The sequence below is a fragment of the Podarcis vaucheri genome (assembly GCF_965113315.1).
Source record: "Podarcis vaucheri genome assembly, chromosome: 5".
NCBI classification, from domain to species: domain Eukaryota; kingdom Metazoa; phylum Chordata; class Lepidosauria; order Squamata; family Lacertidae; genus Podarcis; species Podarcis vaucheri.
This window is the reverse complement of record NC_138763.1, coordinates 37,253,572-37,275,263: the sequence shown is the minus strand read 5'-3', so window position 1 is coordinate 37,275,263 and position 21,692 is coordinate 37,253,572. Positions and strand designations below refer to the sequence as shown.

The 21,692-nt window shown below is 41.2% G+C and overlaps 1 protein-coding gene across 1 annotated transcript; it reads left to right on the top strand.

Annotated features, from left to right (window-relative positions):
• Positions 1–1,932: 1,932 nt before the first annotated feature.
• Positions 1,933–21,326, top strand: MAB21L4 (mab-21 like 4). The gene is made up of 5 exons (XM_082221866.1): positions 1,933–2,531; positions 8,022–8,244; positions 12,212–12,365; positions 16,772–17,128; positions 19,402–21,326. Exons 1-5 carry the CDS (start codon positions 2,027–2,029, stop codon positions 19,492–19,494), a joined length of 1,332 nt encoding a protein of 443 aa, XP_082077992.1. The 5' UTR covers positions 1,933–2,026; the 3' UTR covers positions 19,495–21,326.
• Positions 21,327–21,692: the final 366 nt, after the last annotated feature.

The window sequence follows — 21,692 nt, the reverse complement described above, 5'->3', positions numbered from 1 at the left end:
GTACCTCAGGTTACATGCGCTTCAGGTTACAGACGCTTCAGGTTACAGACTCTGCTAACCCAGAAATAGTGCTTCAGGTTAAGAACTTTGCTTCAGGATGAGAACAGAAATCGTGCTCCGGCAGCGCGGCAGCAGCGGGAGGCCCCATTAGCTAAAGTGGTGCTTCAGGTTAAGAACAGTTTCAGGTTAAGAACGAACCTCTGGAATGAATTAAGTACTTAACCCGAGGTACCACTGTATTTATTTTCCCTTGATTTGAACTATAAAATGGTGGTTTTCTTGAGACAAAATGAGAATACGCCTAAGCATTTTTTTTTTGGAAAAAAGCTCCGGATACGCTTACCCCGATGTTTAGACAGTTTTAATTTGCTTTAATATATTTTATTGTGGTTTTAACTTTCTGCATATTAGGAATTATTGTTGTAAAGTTTTTTAGTTATAATTTTGCTGTTTTATCGTTTGTAAACCGCTTTGAGGTTTTTCCTACAATCAAGCTGCATATAATTTTTATCCTGCTCCAGGTTTTACAGTATTTAATTGATTTTAGTAGTTTTGATTTGCCTTCGGGGCTCTACCATTAGGCAGAGGCAGGCACTCGCCTCAGGTGACAGATGTTGGTTAAGGTAGTGGTATCTGGTTGTTCACTTTGAGACCCTCTTCATTCCCCTTTCAGATCTGTGTGTGCCCCTACCGTGCACCCCCTAAATAAGTTTGCTCTTCTCCTCAGGTGCCGTGGAGGAGGCTATCTCATTGCCAGTGCTGAAGTTAAATTCAGCTTGTCAGCTTCAGGCACCATCTTGTCCTTTGCCTGAGATGGGAACATGACTTTGACAGGGTTTGTTGTTGTTTGGTTTACATTTGATGTGTTTTCATATGAATTTCTATGTTGTAAGCTGGTTTGAGTTTATTTTATAAAGAAAAGGAGGATTTAAAATTCTAAATAAAAAAGCAAATTAAAAAATGCTAGTAAGTGCATTCCCTTTAAATTTGAGGGGGATGCAGGAAACGTATTTATATAGGCCATCAGCATCATTAGCTATCAGAGTCCCTTTTTGCGTATGTCACCCTCTTCCAATTGGATTTAAGTGTATGGTTCATGACAGGGATGTGGGAGAAATTTAATTCAGGTTGCATTTATGTGAACCAAGATTGAGCAACCCTTCAAAATTTGTGCTTCTCAATTTCACAATGTAGTTCTCCAGCCAAGTAATGTGAACAAACATCCATATAAAGTATGCACAAAAGCCACATACTTGTGAAAAGGATATCCAGAAATGTATTACGTTAGGGAAAATATTAGGGAAACATTCTTTGAAAAACCGTATATTGGGCACAATTGCATACAAAAATGTGTAATAGTCGTTCAGAAATACGAATTTTCATAATCTATATTTTTAAAATTGCAATCTGATGTGGAGGTGCGGCGAGCTGATCTGAAGACTGGAATAACTAGCAACTGAGATGGAAACTTACACATTCTCCCATGCTTTTTAATCTACAGTATTATAAATGAATTTCATTTCACATTCATTCGAAATGTTGGTGAGGGTTTGTTAATGGTTGCAAGCCTCAAATTGTACCGAGTTTAAATCACACGAATTCATAGAGTCACTTCTCCAGCTGGTGTGGGTTAGGTCTACTTTAATATCAATGAGCCATGTGGACTTATACCAGTTAGCCCAGTTTTTCAGGCTTGCTGGGTGGGATGATTCTGCGGTATTAGAATAGGTAGCCAGACAACCGGATGTCTCAGTTGGCTCACCTGAACGTACCAGTTTCACAATGACTATTTTAAAATAGCTTGGCACTCTATCAACTATGTAACAGGAAAACATAAGGTTTATTCACGCTTCAGTGGAATTCCTCTTCATATGCTACTCCTCCCTGCTCCAGCCCACTTTGCCTTGCCTATCTCCTCCCACCTGCAGGCATATCTTTGTGTGTGCAGCTGCATCAATGTTTTTGTCTGCTCCAGAAACAGCAGAGGAACTTTCGGGAGGGGTTTCTTCTGTGCCACGCTTCAGCCATGGCCGCAAAGGTTGTTCACTGGAATAGCTATCTCCAGGTGATTCTGTCCCGTGAAAGCCGGAGAGTTGAGTGTTTCCAGAAAGCAGAGAACATTCTGCTTATTGTACTGGAGAGAGTCAATGCAATGGACCCCAGGTTTATAGTGGATTATTCAAGAAACCTGGAAGCCTTGGAATTTGCCCTCTCTGCTGCTGAGGATGAAGTAAGCATGGAGGTTCCCTTGTGTATCGATGCGGATGCCCTCTTGATGCAGGAGTGTTCAGGTGAACAGAGCGACTCCGAGAAGGTTACTCGTGGGAACTACCAGATGCCAGGATCTTGCTATGTAGGAATACCTAAGGAAGGTGCTCACCCTGAAAACTGGACCAAAGAAGATGTATTCAGTGCGGTGGGTGGTACTGAATCCAGTGGCCACATTGTGCCAGGCAAGGTCCTTCATCTCCTGAAAGAATTGATCATTGCTGCAATTGTGCATTGCAAGCACCAGTCCCTTATCAAACCAGGTATTTGTCTGAAACGGAAACAAACAAGGTGTGTCTGTGGGTGGGTGTGGAAGAGAGAGAAAAAGAGACAGGCAGAAAGAAAAAGACAGACAAGTAGGGGCTGGGAATTAATTCTTTGGAACTTCTGTGTCAACCTGCATAGTGTAAGACTTAACAAGAGGGAAAGGAGAGAAGTTCGGAGGAATAATACAACAGGAGACCATATATAGGTGGTCACTCTCAGATGAGCATGTTCTTAAGCTAGAACACATACATAATATCACCCCAGTGTGACTGGGATCGAGTGCCAGGATATGTTTATACTTGAAGGGCATTTTCACACACCTTGAATTGTACAGTATATAAGGTGGCATATAAATGTTTAAATAAACTGCACACTCTCACACCCCAATGTGCAATGATGGTAATGGAAAGGAGGGAAAGCTGTAGGCATGATAATTTCTTTCTGTACAGAGTGCATGCTGAACCCCTGTTTCAGTTCCAGTTAAGTGCACTTCTGCCCTGATGGTTTTCCTCTTGCCTATGGCACAATGTGATGGCTTTATTTGTCACTAAATATGGTAGAAGCAAGCTGATCTAATTACAGTAAGCTAACTGTGCATCTGATTCCCGGGGAGAAACTTGTGTGCTTCTCCTCTTCCTGCTGACAGTCTGCACATTGGTTCCAGTTAGAAACTCTCCACTCTCTCTTTTCCAAAAATCAAACTGCAGACTGCACCTCTGCCCCTTTCTCTAACTCCAAGGGTTGTCATGTGCTGAAGGCTGGTTCCCAGGCCATCAGGAAAATCCCCTTCTGTCATTATCAGGACCATTATGATTCTTTGATTAATATCCCTAGCCACTCATTCACAGCCATAATGACAGTGAAGCTCACAATATATTATTCTGCAGTACCCTTTGCCCTGTCTTCGCTGCATGGAAACAAACACCCCGCTAGCCCTGGCCTGTTTCATGTTCCAGGAAAGCCCTGCACTTGGTTTCTGTTTGCTTTTTGACAAGCGCATTTTTCTGTTGATCTGTTTGTTGTTTTTTCAGTCTGTTTTGTGCATGCCGTTACACCCCATGACAGTTGTGCCTCACCGCATCGTTGCAGGTGCCTTATGTCAAACTAGGAAAGAATCCATTCCGAAAAATGAATCAGGGTTTCATGGGGTTGCCGGTTCTCAGGGCCTGACTCAGAGCCTCAGGGATCTCCGAACCTCCTACCTCTGGTTTCATGATCCTTTCAGTCAGGTTTGGCAAGGAGGGAAGACTTGCTGGCCTGGAGCAAGATAACTTCTTGCAAGAGGAGAATTTTCACAGAACACCCAGTAGAGGTAGCTTGACATTGTAAAAGTTATTTAGGCTGCAATTCTGTCCATGCATTCTTGGCAATGAGAATAAGTACTATTGAACTCTGTGGAACTTCTGAGTAATCATGCATAGGATTGCACAGTAAACTATGCTTATCGGGGAGCTGGGTATTCATGAATGGAGACTGAAATATACTGGATTGGGGCTAAGACCCCACAGGTTGCCTGACAATTCCATCCCCGGAGCGTTAGATCTTATTTATTATTTTTCTGTACCATACTTCAGTAAAAAAAAAAATCCATGAAATTTTCAAAAATAAATAAATAATAGAAGTGTACTAAAAAAATCTACAAAACAGCTACTCAATCAGCAAAATAGGGGCATCAATAAAAGCAGAAACATGCTAGGAAAAGGCTAAGAAAGCAATCTTCACCAGTGGCCAAAAAGACATGAAAACAGGTTCGAAGTAAACTTCCCTGGGAGGAGTTCCATACCATAGGGGGTTCAGACCATGTCCCCACTGCTAACAGCACACACTTTTAAAGAGATGTCTGCTTACAGATTAGCTTGCCCATGTACTGCAGTTATTTTCAGAGTCCTTTCTCTGGGTGCTACCTACCATCTGGGGTAAGGTGGGTGATGACCAGAATGAGCCTCCTCTCTTGTATCAGGGCTGTGGCTAACCCAATTTTGGCTTACTGGCCATATTCACCCTACCCCAATCCTCTGTACACCAACAATCAGGGTGGTAGCCAGAGGGTAGGTATGGTCATTCTACGCACCTGCACACACACACACACACACACACACACACCCCACCCATGAATATCAGTTGAGAAGGAGGTCATCACCCTTTCCTGCTCATTAAATTATTGATCTGGTGATTAGGAAGGTGTGATTCACATTCTCATCAGGATGCTGCAGTGCTTTGAATAAGTTTTGAAAAAATGTTTTGCTGCCACTGACAGATTTGGTGAGACCTTGAAGGACTAGAAAAATGTGCTTTTTAACCAAGCCTTTGGTTGATACACCCTTTTAAAATGTTTTGGGTTTTTTTATAGGGGAGTTATTGAGTTGTTGTTTTTATTTTGAAAATGCATTTCGTGGTTTATATTTCGTTTTTATTCTGTGAACCGCCCTGAGACCTGTGGGTATAGGGCGGTATATAAATTAAATAAATAAATAAGCAAGCAAGCTGCACCAGGCTTCCATACATTATCTACCTCTGGCGTATATATACCTATATGTTTTTTTCAAGTCATTTACTTGGTTCTTCTAATCTTATCTTTAAAGTGGTGTTTTGCTTCACAGAAAGGAGCTTAGAGGTATTGTTTCTTTCTTTATTTATTTTTTGTTTAAGACATTTATATGCCATTTAATCATTAGCGTTTCTAAGCAGCATACATAAAAACAAACCATGCAGAAAATGAAACAATAACAAAATGATCACAAAACCGAACGTGACCTTAAAACATCTGCTGGAATTTACCACAAGCTAGATGAGCAGAAATCCAAATTTAGGCCATATCCATTATCCCTGCTACAGAGAGACAGATGAAGGTCATTTCTTTACTGCAGAACTAAGGCGAGGAAGAGCAGAACTGGCACAGAGGCCTGATGGCTTTGAATCCATCTTTCCACTTCCAGAATTCCTATACATAGAGAGGCTTTCTCAGCAGTTTAGATTCGGATGTGCCGGACTATTTCTGGAACCTGGTTCATTGGTATGAATGGTGGGAAGTTTTGGCATCCTAACGTTTTGGAAAATGTGACTCTTTTTATGCTTCTAACAGCAGTATCTGGAAATTCTGGCTCTTAGGGATTCCGCATGCCAGAGATTCAGAATGCTATGTTCTGTATGTAGCATACATTCAGCTTGTGCCTACAATTTATTCCACAAATAGCTTGTAGGAGGACAGCTTTGCAGTTGTCACAATAATGCTAAATGAATAGGTCAGTCAAACTTTCCTAGCAACCTGTCAGCAATAATGAGAGACAAGTGGTAACAAGAACCAATCCTAAACTCTTAATCTTACATCATGCAAATTTATTTTCTCCCCTCTAATTGCATTTGTTTGGTTATGATATAAGGAACTCTTTGAGGTGCAGTTTTTGGAAAAAAATTAAAAGAAGGGATTTCAGAAGACAACAAATATACAGTCTTTTTTGTCTAGGAATCTAAACTGGCTACAAAAAAAGAGGTAGGATGTAGCTTCTTCAGAAGTGCGTGTGCAAAATGCAGTTTTTTAGATCACTGAATGAATGTTAAATGTTTAGAGAAGTTGGACAAGCACTATTTCTTAGAAATTAACTATCATGATTTCAGTCATGGGGTTTGGCCCTAACTCATACTGAAAGCCAGTGTGGTATAGTGGTTCAGAGTGTTTGAGGACCGGGACATTCGCAGGGAAACCAAAATGCTTGTTTACAAAGCTATTGTACTTCCAACCTTATTGTATGGTTGTGAAACATGGACCACTTATAAATGCCATCTCCAACTCCTCGAAATATTCCATCAATGGTGTCTCTGAAAAATTTTACATATCACTTGGGAAGAGAGGCAAACTAATGCCAGTGTACTGGAAGAAGCAAATATCACCAGGGTCGAAGCAATGATTCTTCAGTATCAACTTTGTTGGACTGGTCGTGTTGTTCGGATGCCTGATGATCATCTTTCAAAGCAACTACTCTATTCCGAACTTAAAAATGGAAAGCGTAATGCTGGTGGTCAACAAAAGAGCTTTAAAGATTCTCTCAAGGCAAATCTTTAAAAATGTAATATAAATACCGACATTTGGGAAACACTGGCCTGTGAGCGCTGCAATTGGAGAACAGCCTTTACCAAAGGTGTCATGAACTTTGGACGCTCAAACTCAGGACAAAAGGGAGAAACGTGCTAAGAGGAAGGCACATTTGGCAAACCCTCACTATGATCAACTTCTGCTCGGAAATCTATGTCCCCACTGTGGAAGGATGTGTGGATCCAGAACTGGCCTCCACAGTCACTTACTGTCAGGATGTTGTCAGCGGCCCCCAGCTGGCTGCCCAGGAAATTATAAAGACAAGGAAAACTTTCTTACAGTCCTTTTTTATTTCAATCTTTACAGAGAGAGGCTATAGAAACCAGCCTCTTGGATAATGACGTTATCCTGAGTGAATCTCCACCTCTCCATCTCTCCCACTTCCTCATTTGTGATCCTCCTCATCTCCTCTACAGGTGCTGCTATGTGCCCTCTGTCTTCAGGCTCTTTGCTCTCCTACTTTTAAGGCCCGCCAGGTTCTGGGAGATGGAGGGTATGGAATGCTTTCTAATGACAATGTGTCAGCCAGCTACTGCTCTGGCTCTCCCATGATTTCACGACTTTACCCCTCATCTGCCTCTGAGCTGCGACCTCCCTCAAACCCCTGTTGTAAATCTATACTGTATTCTTCCTCCATGGAAGGACCAGGATGGGGAGGCAGACTCCACCATTCCTCCTCTGCCCAGTTCCTGACACTTACAGACTCACAGTTAAGACCGTGTTCATGAAAGAGAATCCTACTTGGCTACGAGTGATCGCCAAAGAAGAAGAATGTGTAGTTGTTAGAGTGTTGAATTATGACCTTGGGCGAGTCACTGTCTCTCAGTCTAATTTTCCTTCACAAAGTTGTTATGGAGACAGAATTGGGAGGGCAGAACCATGTATACCACCTTGAGCTCTTTGGAGGGAAAAGTGGTATACAAATGTAGTAAATTAATTTCTAAAAAGACTGAGTGAGAATATTGCCACTGATTTAATGAAGGGGGTGGGGAGTAACCTTGTAGCTAGGAACATATAGGGATTATATATGCATACTCCTTTGGCTATATGTATACAATGGGGCACAATCTAGTAACAGTTTAGTCCTAGGTTGTTCTGCTGATTCCAGTGTGGCTTAACTTAAATTTAATTTTGCTAAACCGTCTCCCAAGCAAATATTCTTCTCCACAATAGGCCTTAAAATGCTTTGCTGGTTTTTTTTTTTTTTGGGGGGGGGTTAGATGAAGGTTGCTAATTGTGTCACTTCACAGTTATACAGAGGATCTACATTGGTTCCTTTTCTGTTATTTCTGATGGGAGTATTGTTTCCAAAATAAACAAGACCACGGTGGGAGCCTGGAAAAGAGGCACTGGCGTGCATATCTCAAATTGCATTTATTCCCTTGATCCTCTCCAGGTGAACTCAGTGCTGAGAGGCTGAAGGATGATGACATGCAGCTGCCTTTGCTAGTGTCCAGTGGATGGAAAATGATCTGCTTCAATGTTGTCCCTGTAATAAGGAGAAAGCAGGATGTTCTGAAACTCAGCAACAATTGGCGAGAAAAGGGTTTCCCACAAAGCAGCATGAGCAAAGTCACTCAGGAAGCTGACTACATCCCTGCCAGTTACTATCACTGGAGGTAAAGTGCCATCCTGTATTGTTGCTATGAATGCTACCTTAGGGGAAAGGAGCATCTTTTAGAGTGTCTCAGCTGTCATGTCTTCTCTAGGATACGCATGTTGTGTAACTAGATTTCTCTTGAGTTGCGTAGAGGAGAGTGAAGGGTCAAAATTCTACACGCTTCAGAAATCATATACAATGACCAATGAACTCCATACACCCCCTTTGTCACAAAACTGTTGTGTGCCTCTCTCCAGTCATGAGGTCTACAAACATCATCATCATCATTATTATGGTAGGAATTAAATGAACGCCACCAATCATTTTCCTCTCTTTTTGTGAATCTGAAGAGTTCTAAGACAAGGCAGGGCAACAAACACAAAAGTTATTTTGTCAGTACTGCCATTAACATTATAATCAGTTCTATCTAGAGTGAAACCTTTTTTCCAGTCCAGGCTCCAGCTTAGCCTAACAAAATATTCAGGCATATTCATTCTAAAATGTGGATTTTGCTTTGGAATGGATTCATTCTTTATTTTATTATAAATATTTACATCCCATCTTTGTGTGTGAGTGTGGGTGGGTGTGTATTGCCCCTTTTTGTATCTAGCATTGTTTTTGGCTGCCTTGGGCATGATTCAAGCTAAAAGCAATGACAGATGCAACAAAAAAAAGTAAAACAGCAAAAGGATGAAAACTACTAAACAAGTGACTTTAAACAGCCATTTAGGTAATATATTGGCCAATTCAGCATTAGGCCATTTTCACCAATGAAGCAAAATCCATTTTTGCATTTCCGGTGTTTACAAAACTGAATTAAAAAGCTGTATTGGTGTATATTTAATTGGAGAACTGTGTGTGCGCGCACTATGACATCCACAACCAATGCATTACAGACTAATGAACATTCTTAGCAACTTGTAATTTTTTAAAATACTGCAGCATGGAGTTTTGGCAAAATGCAAGATTTTTTTCTATTTGTAGGGAAATGCTTATCCCTTCTGGGTCTGCTTCATCATGAAATGCAAGCTACATCCTATCTCCTAATTATATACATTGGATACATATATGCCAGGATGCTTTCAGTGTAGCTTATCCTGTCTTAGAATAGAGTATGAGAGCGATAATTAATTGGCTCCATATTTCTGCAGGAACATTTTATGTCAGATGATGACTCAAGGAATATTGGACCAAACAATGTCACAGAGTCAGTGCACTATGTTTGATAGCCTCTACTTTAAAGTTGTCAGAGATGATGGCTCTGCAGCTTTCCTAGGTAACTTGTTCAGGCATGAGATTCACCAGCATTATCACCTCCTAAAATCTTTGAAGGGTGGGAAGCGAGGAGGAGGCCAGCCTGCGTAGATCATGAGTATTTTAAGAAAGGAAGCAGATGTTATTTTAAATTCTTAATTGCTGTGCTTTTCACACGGGACTGTGAAGCTAATAATTTCTGCGTGGAAAGGTATAAAATATAGTATAGGTATAAAATATCGATTTCTCTGTGGGCCACAGGTTCCCCACCCCTGGACTACAAGAAAGTCCTGTATATTTCATTATAAATTATAAATGGATCCCTTTTGTGCGTATTTATTTGCCTTCATCTATGCTCTAGGGCAGGGGTAGGCAACCTAGGGCCCGTGGGCTGGAGGCGGCCTAATCGCCTTCTCAATCCGGCCTGCGGACGGTCCAGGAATCCGTGTGTTTTTACATGAGTAGAATGTGCCCTTTTATTTAAAATGCATCTCTGGGTAATTTGTGGGGCATAGGAATTCGTTCATTTCCCCCCCCCCCAAAAAAATATAGTCCGGCCCACCACATGGTCTGAGGGACCGTGGACTGGCCTACGGCTGAAAAAGGTTGCTGACCCCTGCTCTAGGGACAGAGCATTTGAAAAATGGTTCTAGGTGCATTTATGCAGCTAAAATTGGATTTATGCTACTGAGTACCATAAACTGGTAGTGAGATGAGCTAGCGAGTCTTCAGTTGATGCACAGGCAATCCTCGTTGTTTGGGTCCTCTGATAATCAATGTGGTCCAGAGGGCAGTTGGCCCTGACTAACTGCGGGTAATTTCCCTAGGTTTCTAGAATGTTTTCGTATGCCTTCCCACATGCCCTAAGTCATGAACTCATAAACAAGCTATTTCCACCCTGGGATGACCTGCAACCAGTTTTGTCCCTGTGAAGATAAGGGCTTATTCACAATTATGTTTTGCCCTACTCTTTCCAGACACAGGTCCACACTTAGAAGCTCCATGTCCAAGCAGTTTATCTGGGGTTTTTTGCCCTGAGTTTTCACCATGAAAATCCGCTCTTTAGCAGTCAGTTGGAGCAAACGTCAATTTGGATTTCCCACGGATTACTGTTTGCTCTGATCGAGCTTTAAAGAGTGAGTTTTGCAAGAAAAGCTCAGGTTTTGCAGGGAGAGCTTTTACACACTCAGACATGGAGCTTTTCAGCATGAACTATGCCAGAAAGAGTGGAGGAAAGTTAAGTGTGAATAACCCCCAAGTCAGTTCAACTAATATGAGAATGAGACAGATCAGTGTAATCTGCCTTTGTCAGGGTCATTCTCTCTTCTAGCCTGCTCTCACTGCCTGTTTTCTTAGAATACAAAATAGCTGTTTCTTAATGATAAGGTCCCCTATTGACCAATATGGAAGGAGTAGATGGAGGAAGAAGAAGAGTTGTCTTGGCTGAAGTCAACAACTGACCCAGGAGACGTGTTGAGAATAGTTAATTACAGTATAAAGATCTAGCTGGAAGCAATTCAATGGGAAGGTTACACAGTAGGAAGGGGTCAGTTTGAAAGCATCTTTCTCCATCTTTTAGTTCTGTCATGGTGGTAAACCAAATCCCAAATTAATTTTGCATACATTCACTTAATCAATGTGTGCAAATATGAGAACTGAACATTTTGCCCCTCATCGACCCTTGAGCAGCAAGTTTTGAAGCCTTTCCCTTTTTTTTGGCAGTTGAATTTAAGATTAATTATGCTGTTAGTGTTGGGCGCCTTCAAACTTTATGTCACAAATAAGTATTTCTCCACAGTTCATGAAAGAGATGCATCTCCCACAGAGGTTAGAGGCAAAGCAGAAGAGCTATTTTGCCTGAACAAACTTGAAAGACTGTGGGCGGGATAGCCATGCCCAAAATCCAGACCACACATCTGTGAGGAACATGATTGCAGTATGAAGGAGAGTTATGGGTTTGGCCATCACACTTGCGACTGATTTACATGTTACATCTTTGAAGGAATTTGCAGATAAAGGAGTGGCTCAAACATCTGCATTCCTAAAACCAAAATAGCATACAGGGTTGTAACACTGGGAAAAGTCAACATGTGATGGGGAAATGGTATTGAATTGTTCTGACCCAACCCCTGCTTACTATGTCTATACAGCATATACATTCACAGAATCATATGTATATTTCCCTAATAATGCACAAATGTTATCCCTCATAATTGAGGGATATTGTTCCTGCATTACTGTGCCTATACGTACATATAGGACTCTGAGTATGTTGTATGCCACAGAGACATTAGCAAATGCATGATAGCTCTGTCTATCATGACTTGACTGCCAAAGGTGATAGATAATCTTGCCTTTCGACAAATCTGTGTACTCAAGAATATGGGGATTTGGGGGGACTTGTATATGTCTGTGTAGCTGAGCTCTCTTCTGATGCTTTGCACGTTATGCTTATTTGCTGTGCTTGGAATCGCTGTGTCCTTCCTTAGGGGGAAAAATGAAAGTTGGCAGTGACCAGATCACCACCTCTATTGGCCTAATAGTAGCTTCAGTGTAGTCCTCTCCTCAGAGGGGGCTCAGCTTGGGATATTAATCTGTTGACACAATCTACTTCATGGATGACAATGTGAGTTTCATGCGTTTCCCTCTGGTGTATTGGTTCCCCTCTGTAGTCAATTCTACCCTGAAATCCTCAAATATTTCAACTTCTAACCATGTGTTTCTCTTGTTAGATATTCCACCAACCGTCCCATTCTGAAACTCATTCAGATTGTGAGCACCCTAAAGGGGTATCGTTTGGACAGCCTCCGCCTCCTTGATCAAGTCGCCCATGAGAACTGGAGAGAGGAAGGCAAGAAATATGGGCTTGCATTTCACCACTTGAAGGTAGGTTTTTCTGGGCTGTTAATCTCAGTCCTTTTGATGTGGCTTATTTGCCTTGGAGCAAGCTGTTGCTTGCGCAATGGTAGGCAGAACAGCAGCGTATGCTCCCTGGCAAGTATGCAGGGAAAACAAGCAGCTCTGCCTCATTTGTTATTTTAAAATCCCCACACCCAGTACTAAGAAGTACCAGGGCAGGGTTCTGCTGCTGTTTTTAACACCCGAATCTGTAAACAGCCTATAATATAGTATGTAATGATTGCTACCCCTTCTCTGATGCTGTTTCCTGCAGAGGTGGAAAAGCCCATAGGGCAGCATATGTGTGCCATCTAAGAAGGTGAAGGTGGGGAAGCACTGGTCCAGAGACACAGTGGGAAGGATGCTGTGACCTTTTATGTGCAAACCTGTTGGTTGCTCTCTCTGCACAGTGGCTCATATGAATGAGCTGCAGCAAAGCAGAGATTTGTCAATTACCCACATGTATTAAAATACATTTGATTTTGGCCTCTCAGCCCTGTACCCGATTGGCAAATTGGGAATAAGGGGGGTCTACATCACTTTCAGAATATCTGCTATTGAGTATTCAGTTTGCGGGGAGGTTATGCAATATTGGCTATTAAGCATTAATTCTGATTTGTTTGTGGGAGTGTTATATGATGTTGGATCAAGTAATTGTTACCCTATACATTCCAGTGCATTTTTCAAAAGTTTTCCTTAGTTAAAAGTCACATTTTGGAGGGGAAGCAGGTTTTGTTGCACAAGAGTTCCAAATTCACTTTAATTAATCAACCTGAATTTTCTGGGATGTGATTGACTCCCAGTCTGCAAATAGTGACCCTAATGTGAAGGCAAACAGGTTAAATATTTAAAAATGGGAAAGTGTTATGAAACTTGATGTGGTAGCCATTCTCAGATGTTTTCCTAATGAATATAGGATCTCTCTTCCCTTCTCCTTTGTTTTGCTTAATCCCAAATGCCATGGACACATTTTGTTATTCTTGTTGTTACAATGAAGGCCAAAGTAGACATGATGTGGGCGTTTCTACAAAGCATGGTTGGGGTCAGGTGGGGTGGATTTCGGGTTTTTCTAAAGCTCTTCTGATGGTTCTTCGGTGCAGATCCCAACCCTACCCCCTCCAAGCTGCTGTTAGTCATGGAGCACAAAACATAGGTCTATATTTTCCTTTCCATTGTGAATACCTGCTTTGGTGGAAAATGTATATCAGGCATGGAGCTAAGGGTTAAATCTCCTTTCCCCATGTACCGTAGTTCTGCTCCAAATTGTGCCCCTTCTCCCCATAGCTCCTTTTTGAGAAAGAAAAATATTGAGGTTGAATCCTGACAAGACAGAAGTACTGTTTTTGGGGGAAAGGGGGCAGGCTTGTGTGGAGGACTTCCAGCTTGAAGGACCAGGTGTGCAGCCTGGGAGTCATTTTGGACTCACAGCTATCCATGGAGGCTCAGGTTAATTCTGTGTCCAGGACAGCTGTCTACCAGCTCCACCTGGTACGCAGGCTGAGATCCTACCTGCTTGCGGACTGTCTCGCCAGAGTGGTGCATGCTCTAGTTATATCCAGCTTGGACTGCTGCAATGTGCTCTACGTGGGGCTACCTTTGAAGGTGACCCAGAAACTGCCATTAATCTAGAATGCGGCAGCTAGGCTGGTGACTAGGGGTGGCTGCCGGCACCACATAAAACCAGTCCTGAGAGATCTGCATTGGCTCTCAGTACGTTTCCGAGCACAATTCAAAGTGTTGGTGCTGATCTTTAAAGCCCTAAATGGCCTCAGTCCTGTATACGTGAAGGAGCATCTCCACCCCCATCGTTCAGCCCAGACACGGAGATCCAGCGCCGAAGGCCTTCTGGCGGTTCCCTCAGTGTAAGAGGTGAGGTTACAGGGAACCAGGCAGAGGGCCTTCTCGGTAGTGGCGCCAGCCCTGTGGAACGCCCTCCCATCAGATGTCAAGGAAATAAGCAGCTATCTTATTTTTAAAAGACATCTGAAGGCAGCCCTGTTTAGGGAAGTTTTTAATATTTAATGCTGTATTGTTTTTAACACTCAATTGGGAGCCGCCCAGAGTGGCTGGGAAACTCAGCCAGATAGGCGAGGTATAAATTAATAATAATAATAATAATAATAATAATAATAATAATAATAATAATAAAAAAAAAATAATGGTGGGAGCAACATCTTTCTGCTTCACATGATTTGACTGGGAGATTGTATGAAGGGTGAACTGGGGTACTGCTTAAGTCATTATTAGCTGACTTCACACTTTGAGAACTTTAGTTTTATCGTTCTGAAGCACCAGTGTTAGGTTCCACGTGCTGAGTTTAGGCTGTGCAGCACATTTTCTATATTGTTGCAAGCAACTTCAGACTTGATGCTTTTACAGCGCTGCAACATGGCGATAGCAGGACACCTAGGTTGCTGTTTAGTTTGCATTTCATTTTTTGGGACGTGCTTCATCTCTCACCACTTCAGGATAGAGAACACAAAGCGGCAGAACATGTTTTACAAAATCCTGGATACATGCCATGTGGCTTACGGGCATCTTCTCAGAGTTGTTGCACTTTTTATTGTAGCTAGATGCAAGATTGTTCTAGGAACCAGGCCAATTTCAGAACAAACACATTTTAGCTTGTTTTTGTTCAGCTTTGTTTGCAAATTGTGTATTTAATTGTCTTGAGTTTACAAAGCTTACCTGATTGGCCTTAACTACATGAGTTGCTTTGGTTTGATAAAAAGCTGTTTGTGCGTCTCTTAATCATTAGAATAAGTGCCTAGGAAACATTAATGCAGCAACACACTTCCCAAGCAACAAGGACAAAGTTCCAGCTCAGCTAGGCCACCAATTTGAGTGTAATTTAGGGCTGACTAAATTGGGATAAATTTTGTACTGAATAAGCAAACCCTAACCCTGCCAGCTTATTCTAGGGGTGAAGAAAGGGCCAAGATGGCAGCTACAGTACTTAGAGCACATACACATGGTGCCTCCTGCATGACGCTCTTGCCATAGGTTGAGGGCAATAAGGAAGCAGAGGCAGAACAGTCACTCAGAGGACAATGACAAAAATGTTAAGGGCACCTGAACAGGGAATTCCTGAACTTACTTGATAGATTTGGGCAATCGGTGTTCTGTACTTAAGGCAATATTTTATTCTCTTGTTAATTATGCTATTTTAAATTGCATTTCACATTTGACTTCCTTTAATAATGTTTTCTTTTGAAATGGCTAAGATAATGTTTTTTAGTTACCGTAGCTTTGCTAAGTTAAATGTGCATTCTGTGGTTGATCTCCTTTGTATTGTTTTATTTTGAAATAAAAGGTAATATTTTGATTTGATTTTTGAAACAAAAGGTAATATTTTGATTTCCTGTTGCTTTCAATGTATACTGTATATTTGGCTTTCTTCAGTAATGCTTTGTTCTGGGTTGTTTTAGCTGATGTTTTAATGTGTTGTAAACTGCTTTGATTTTTTAAAATTAAAAATATAAAGCGGTATAGAAATGAATTGAGTAAATATAATCATAACCCTTTGCATGAGAAACAAATTTGGGAGGCCAGAAATATAGTTTACTTGGTTCTGAGATATTATTCTATTTAATTTGGCACATCTTTCCTGAGAATCTTCTGCTACTCTATTCTATTTAATGCAACAAATAATTTTAGTAGCCGTGACCGTGGTTTTATTGTATGTGTGGTGCCTGATGATTTTTATGGTTACTGTTTTTTTGTTGTTGTTCTCCTTCTGAATGCCATGGCCTATGGCTAGTGCAATAAAAAGTTTAATTGGAATAGATATTATTCAAGCCATTATAGTTAGCAGCACTTTAAATGATGCACAGAAGTCAAAGGTTGTGGCTTAAACAATCCAACCAGCCTCCCTTCATCTCTTACATGTGACAACACATATTTATTGAAGCACCTATAATCTGTATTTTTAATAAAAGTATATCTAGGCAGTACACAATTTATGGTTAAAAAGAAAAAGAAAGTTTTTTTAAAAAATCTTAATAAATATCTTATAAATAAAAAAAAGAAAAGAAAGCACAGGTCCACCCTCTAAGACTGCCACCTTTCTTTCTGGTAAATGACTTTATATGTTGATATTATTATTTTATTCTATTCTAATGATTGTTGAATGTTACTTTTTTGATGTAGGTTGATTATTTTAAAGTTTTGTTTTATTATCACATTTTTGTATTGCATTCGATTGTTATAAGATGTACATTTTTTGTTTCTTCAGCTTGTAAACTGCCTTGAGTATTGTAAGATAGAAAGACAGTATACAAATTAAAAATGATGAAATGATGATGATGACCCAAAGGCTGATTTTCATTCCACACACCCCCTCCCGCATTGCCTTTGCCTTTGACCTTTTGCTAACTGTTAATACTTCCTCCTAGATGGTGTTGCTCTGGGCCACTCACTTTTTCCCTTCCCCTGAAGACTGGATGGATCTGGAAGGGTCCGTGTATCGTCTTCTGGTGATCTTGCTTTGTTGCTTAGTGACCAAACACCTCCCCCATTTCCTGTATCCAGAGCAAAATATGTTCCAGGGTGATGATGTCTTGGAATTGAGTTCTTTGTATCCCAAAGTGGAGAGTTTTGCTATCGAACCTGAGCATTTCCTGAAGTTCAATTTTGTAAGGGAAGGCAAAACACACCAGCAGATGGACAATGGTCTCAAAGCATTACTTCACCTCCCAGCTGAGGATAAAGCCTACTGGAGCACTGCCTTCTTTGATATGCTGCTTAATAAGGTAATATACTCACAAACACAGGCTTGTAGAACCAGAGAGGTTGTCTTCTGGTCTATGAAACCTTCATGCTTACTCTTACACTCCAAATACCAACCACTAACAAAGGGATGGGGAACCTATGGCCTCCAAGATGTCGTTAGACTACAATTCCCATGATCCCTGGCCAGTGGCTATGTTGGCTGCCAGCAACATTCCTGCGTTGCAGGGGGTTGGACTAGATCAGTGTTTCCCAACCTTGGGCCTCCAGCTGTTTTTGAACTACAATTCCCATCATCCCTAACCACTGGTCCTGCTAGCTAGGGATGATGGGAGTTGTAGTCCAAAAACAGCTGGAGGCCCAAGGTTGGGAAACACTGGACTAGATGGCCCTTGGGGTCTCTTCCAGCTCTATAATTCTACGATTCTATGAACATCTGGAGGGCCGCAGGTTCTTCACCCCGCTGCACTGAAGGGTGATTCAGATTTTTTAGTTTATTTGTTTTAAAAGGTTTATATGGTTCTCATCAGTGTTTTACAAGATAAAACACACAAATAAAAAAGAGTAAAAGCCTGGGAAAATCAAAAACATTTATGGCGCTAGTTCAAATGGCTGGTTATAAGTCACACAAGTAAGGGCATGATTCATTTCAAATATGATGACATGCTCATGTTGAGATACTCTACTCCAGCGCTTACTACCACCCGAAGTTACAACAAACCCTGTGATAATGACTGAGCCTTGAATCAATACTGTTTGATTCTGATAATTTTCACAATCTCAATTTTGCAAGCTTTGACTAGCAATGTGGTTAAAGTTTTTTTTAATACATTAAAAATACTATGAAAAACAAACCCATGTCAAAACTTGGAAGCCAAAGGCGCACAACGCCTTGATAACACTTTTTGATTCGAATTATTAAAATATCTCTCTGACTTAATTAACTTGGTTTAGCTTCGTCCTGGGACCTGTAATTCAAGCTTGCTCCTGAGGCTTCAGGGAAGAGCTAAGAGGGTGTCTCTTATTGATATATGGGACTGAAGAGAAAACATACACAATTAAAAGTCAGATTTAAACTAACAGCCCTTTCATGCCTCAGCAGGCAGCCTTTCCCCAAGGCTATTGCATGAAGGCTGTTTCGCTCTCCTTAGTTTGAAAAAGCAGAAAGAAACCTTTTTTTAAAAAAAGCTATCATGACTTAAATTTATACCATAATAAATTTGTTAGCCTTTAAGCCACCACAAGGTTCTTTGATATTTTTAATAGGTATCTGTTTTATACTCTCCACTCACAGGTCTGACACGGGTAAATTACATGTTACAGTGAGCTGACTATACACAATGAACACAACACCCCCTTTACATTGGCAAAGCACCTTCAGAAGGGAATAACTCTGTACTGGAGAACGGATGAGCGGGGAATGAATGTCACAAGCTGTTCTGTAGTCTTCTTGGCCCATGTCTAACTCACAAACACATATGGGGTAAAAGCATCTTTGTGAGCTCTGGGGACAAGTAGTGGAGACAAATATTTTCCTTAAAAATATAAAGCAGTATAGAAATGAAATGAATACCATATTGGCCTGAATATAAGCCGCAACTGAATATAAGCTGCACCTTTAAAATTCAAGGGGGGGGGGGGAGACAATACCCAAATATAAGCCGCTCCTTTAAAAATCCGCAGTCCACCCGTTCCATTTTACAGTTTGTCTATTTCAGCAGCGATATCGTAAAAGCCAGTCTTTGTAAGATTACGAATTTAAGCTGCACTTTAACTTTTCACAGTCAGAATTGGGGGGGGGGGTGAGGCTTATATTCAGGCCAATACAGTAATAACATTAGTAGTAGTAGTAATCATTCAGTACAAAGTTACTAATCTGAGTTCAGAAGCTACTGGCAGCTTTCTTTGTTAAAGCAGCAAAAACCCGGAGAACCTAAAACTAAATGGAGCATATTGGAAGACACATGCACTTCGTATGAAATATTTTATTTTTATTTTTGAGTACAGGAACTGAACAGAGTTCACAGACATTCCACATAAAAACCTTCATTTCAGTAGCATGCTTCTAGGGCAAGAGGAATGGAAGTAACTTTGTTTTCCTGTCTTTGTACTATTGGGAGTCAGAAATCGTTGCCAGTCTACTGCAAATCATTCATAAATCAACCCATAGATACAAATTGATTTAGCAAAATACGAATGCAAATCCTTTATGCCTGAAGTCTGCCTACCATTGTGCCAAAGTGTCTACAGTTCAGAATGTTTACATTGTTTCACTTAACATCTCTATTTTATTCAGTTTCAGATGTACCATATCAAAGACACACAGCGGATTTCTGCTATGTCACAACTCTTGTCTAGCATCAAGAAAATGGTGAAGAACCAGAGTTGAAAACATTACTGTGGGATCACAAGCTTTCCTGCCTGAATGGACTTCACTTTAAGTTTCCTGTGATCAAAATTCCTATCTGTTGTTGTTAATGGCTTATTTTTATTTCTGGCTGTTGTGATAATTGCTTTAACAACAAGAAGAGCACACACAAAATGACAACTTGTAATTGTAACCTGGTGGAAATCACCAGACGGCAATTCCATCATTAGGAATGAGGGTCCAATTTTCTATCCACTGTTTTTTATATAAGAAGTGAATGTCCACAGTAGTGTTATTTTATGTATATAGTGCTCTGTAACAATTAAGGGGAAGGAATAATATATTCACATACTATAACAACTAGGTGAAAGATTATGAGTCTCTGTGTCTCAGCAGAACAGGGAAGCCTGTGCCTGAGGGAGATGCAAGGTTCTTCTGAAATATTTTTTATTTTATTTATTTATTGAATTTATATATCACCCTATACCTGAAGGTCTCAGGGCGGTTCACAGAATAAAATCAAAATATAAAACCACAAAACACATAATCAGAATAAAAACAACCACCCAATACCCCCCCAAAAACCCCACATTTTAAAAGGGCCTAGGATGTCAATCGAATCAACCAAAGAACTGGTTAAAATGGAACAATTTTGCAATTTCAAATACTCATTTTACATCCTTAAAGTATCAGTGACTTCCCTTCTTCTCTTTCCATTTTTCATTCTGTAAAGCAGAAAATATATAAAAATGTTTTTGACTGGTGCCTAAAGGTGTATAATGAAGGGGAGAGCATTCCACAGACAGGGAGCCACTGCAGAGAAGGTCTGTTCTTGTGTTGCCACCCTCCGGACCTCTCGAAGAGGAGGCACACGAAGAAGGGGCTCAGAAGATGATCTCAGTGTCTAGGTAGGTTCATATGGAGATGCGGTCCTTGAGGTATCGTGGTCCGGAGCCGTTTAAGGCTTTATAGGTCAAAACCAGCACTTTGAATTGGGCCCAGAAACGTACTGGTAGCCAGTGCAGTTGGACCAGAATCAGTGTAATATGCTCAAACTGTCTTGCTCTGGTGAGCAACCTGGCCACAGAATTCTGCATTAGCTGAAGTTTCCAAACCATCTTCACAGGCAGCCCTACGTATAACACATTGCAGTAATCTAACCTTGAGGTTACCAGAGCGTGGACAATAGTAGTTAGGCTATCTCTGTCCAGACGGGGCATAGCTGGGCCACCAGCCAAAGCTGATGGAAAGCATTCCAGGCCACTGAGGCCACCTGTGACAGCAAATGATCTGCTACAAACCTGCTCCTTCAGAGGGAGTGCAACTCCATCAAGAGCAGGCAAGCTCCCACCCATCTGGTCCAGGGAACCACCCACCAACAGTACCTCAGTCTTATCTGGATTGAGTTTCAGTTTGTTGGCTCTCATCCCATCCATTACCGAAGCAAGACACTGGTCCACTGGTGGGTCTCCTATCTCACCTTTGTAAGACTCATGAAAACATGGACAACAATCTGCTGGCATCTCTGCAAACATCTTCCGGTCCTTCATCCGTGAGAGATCAATAAGTGAGGAGGAAATTCAAATCTAGAAGGTGGACTTGTACGAATCTACAGTTGCAGAAGGGTGTTCTGCAACTAGCCAGCTGCTCCCTGCTCTCCAGTTCTAAGCCTAGCCTGCAGCCAGTGTTGGCTCAATATAGTTTGTTGCCTGAGGCTGAGAAGCAAATATTCCCCCACCAAGTCAAGGTGCATAGTACCCATTAAGGCCAGACAAGTTATTTTGGGACCTGAGGCAGAAAACCTAACAAGCACTTCCATCCCTCCCTTGTAGCAAAAGTACATTAATAATAAATTTTGCAATAATTTGTTGCCTTTCCACGTCTCACCAAAGCAGCTATCACACTTTGACTAATGGTAGGGCCACCCCTCTGTGCAGTGCAGCTGAGGGTACTGTACTGGCTGTAGGCTCTGCCTGTGCGTGTCTATACAAGTGGTGCCCCGCAAGACGAAATTAATTCGTTCCGCAATTTTTGTCGTCTAGCGAATTTTTCGTCTTGCGAAGCACGAAATCCCATAGGAATGCATTGAAAATCAATTAATGTGTTCCTATGGTCAAAAAAAGTCCAAACAAAGCCAAATTTGGTACAACAACAGTTTATTAACTGCTCTTTAAAGTCACACATACTGTAAAGAGCAGTTCAAAAATTTAAGGGAAAAT

Bases quoted from the DNA above. Each gene is read 5' to 3' on its own strand.
- MAB21L4 (XM_082221866.1), top strand. From the start codon at position 2,027: ATGGCCGCAAAGGTTGTTCACTGGAATAGCTATCTCCAGGTGATTCTG. The intron at 8,245-12,211 runs GTAAAGTGCCAT...TTCTCTTGTTAG, and splicing joins GCCAGTTACTATCACTGGAG to ATATTCCACCAACCGTCCCA. The intron at 17,129-19,401 runs GTAATATACTCA...TATTTTATTCAG, and splicing joins TTGATATGCTGCTTAATAAG to TTTCAGATGTACCATATCAA.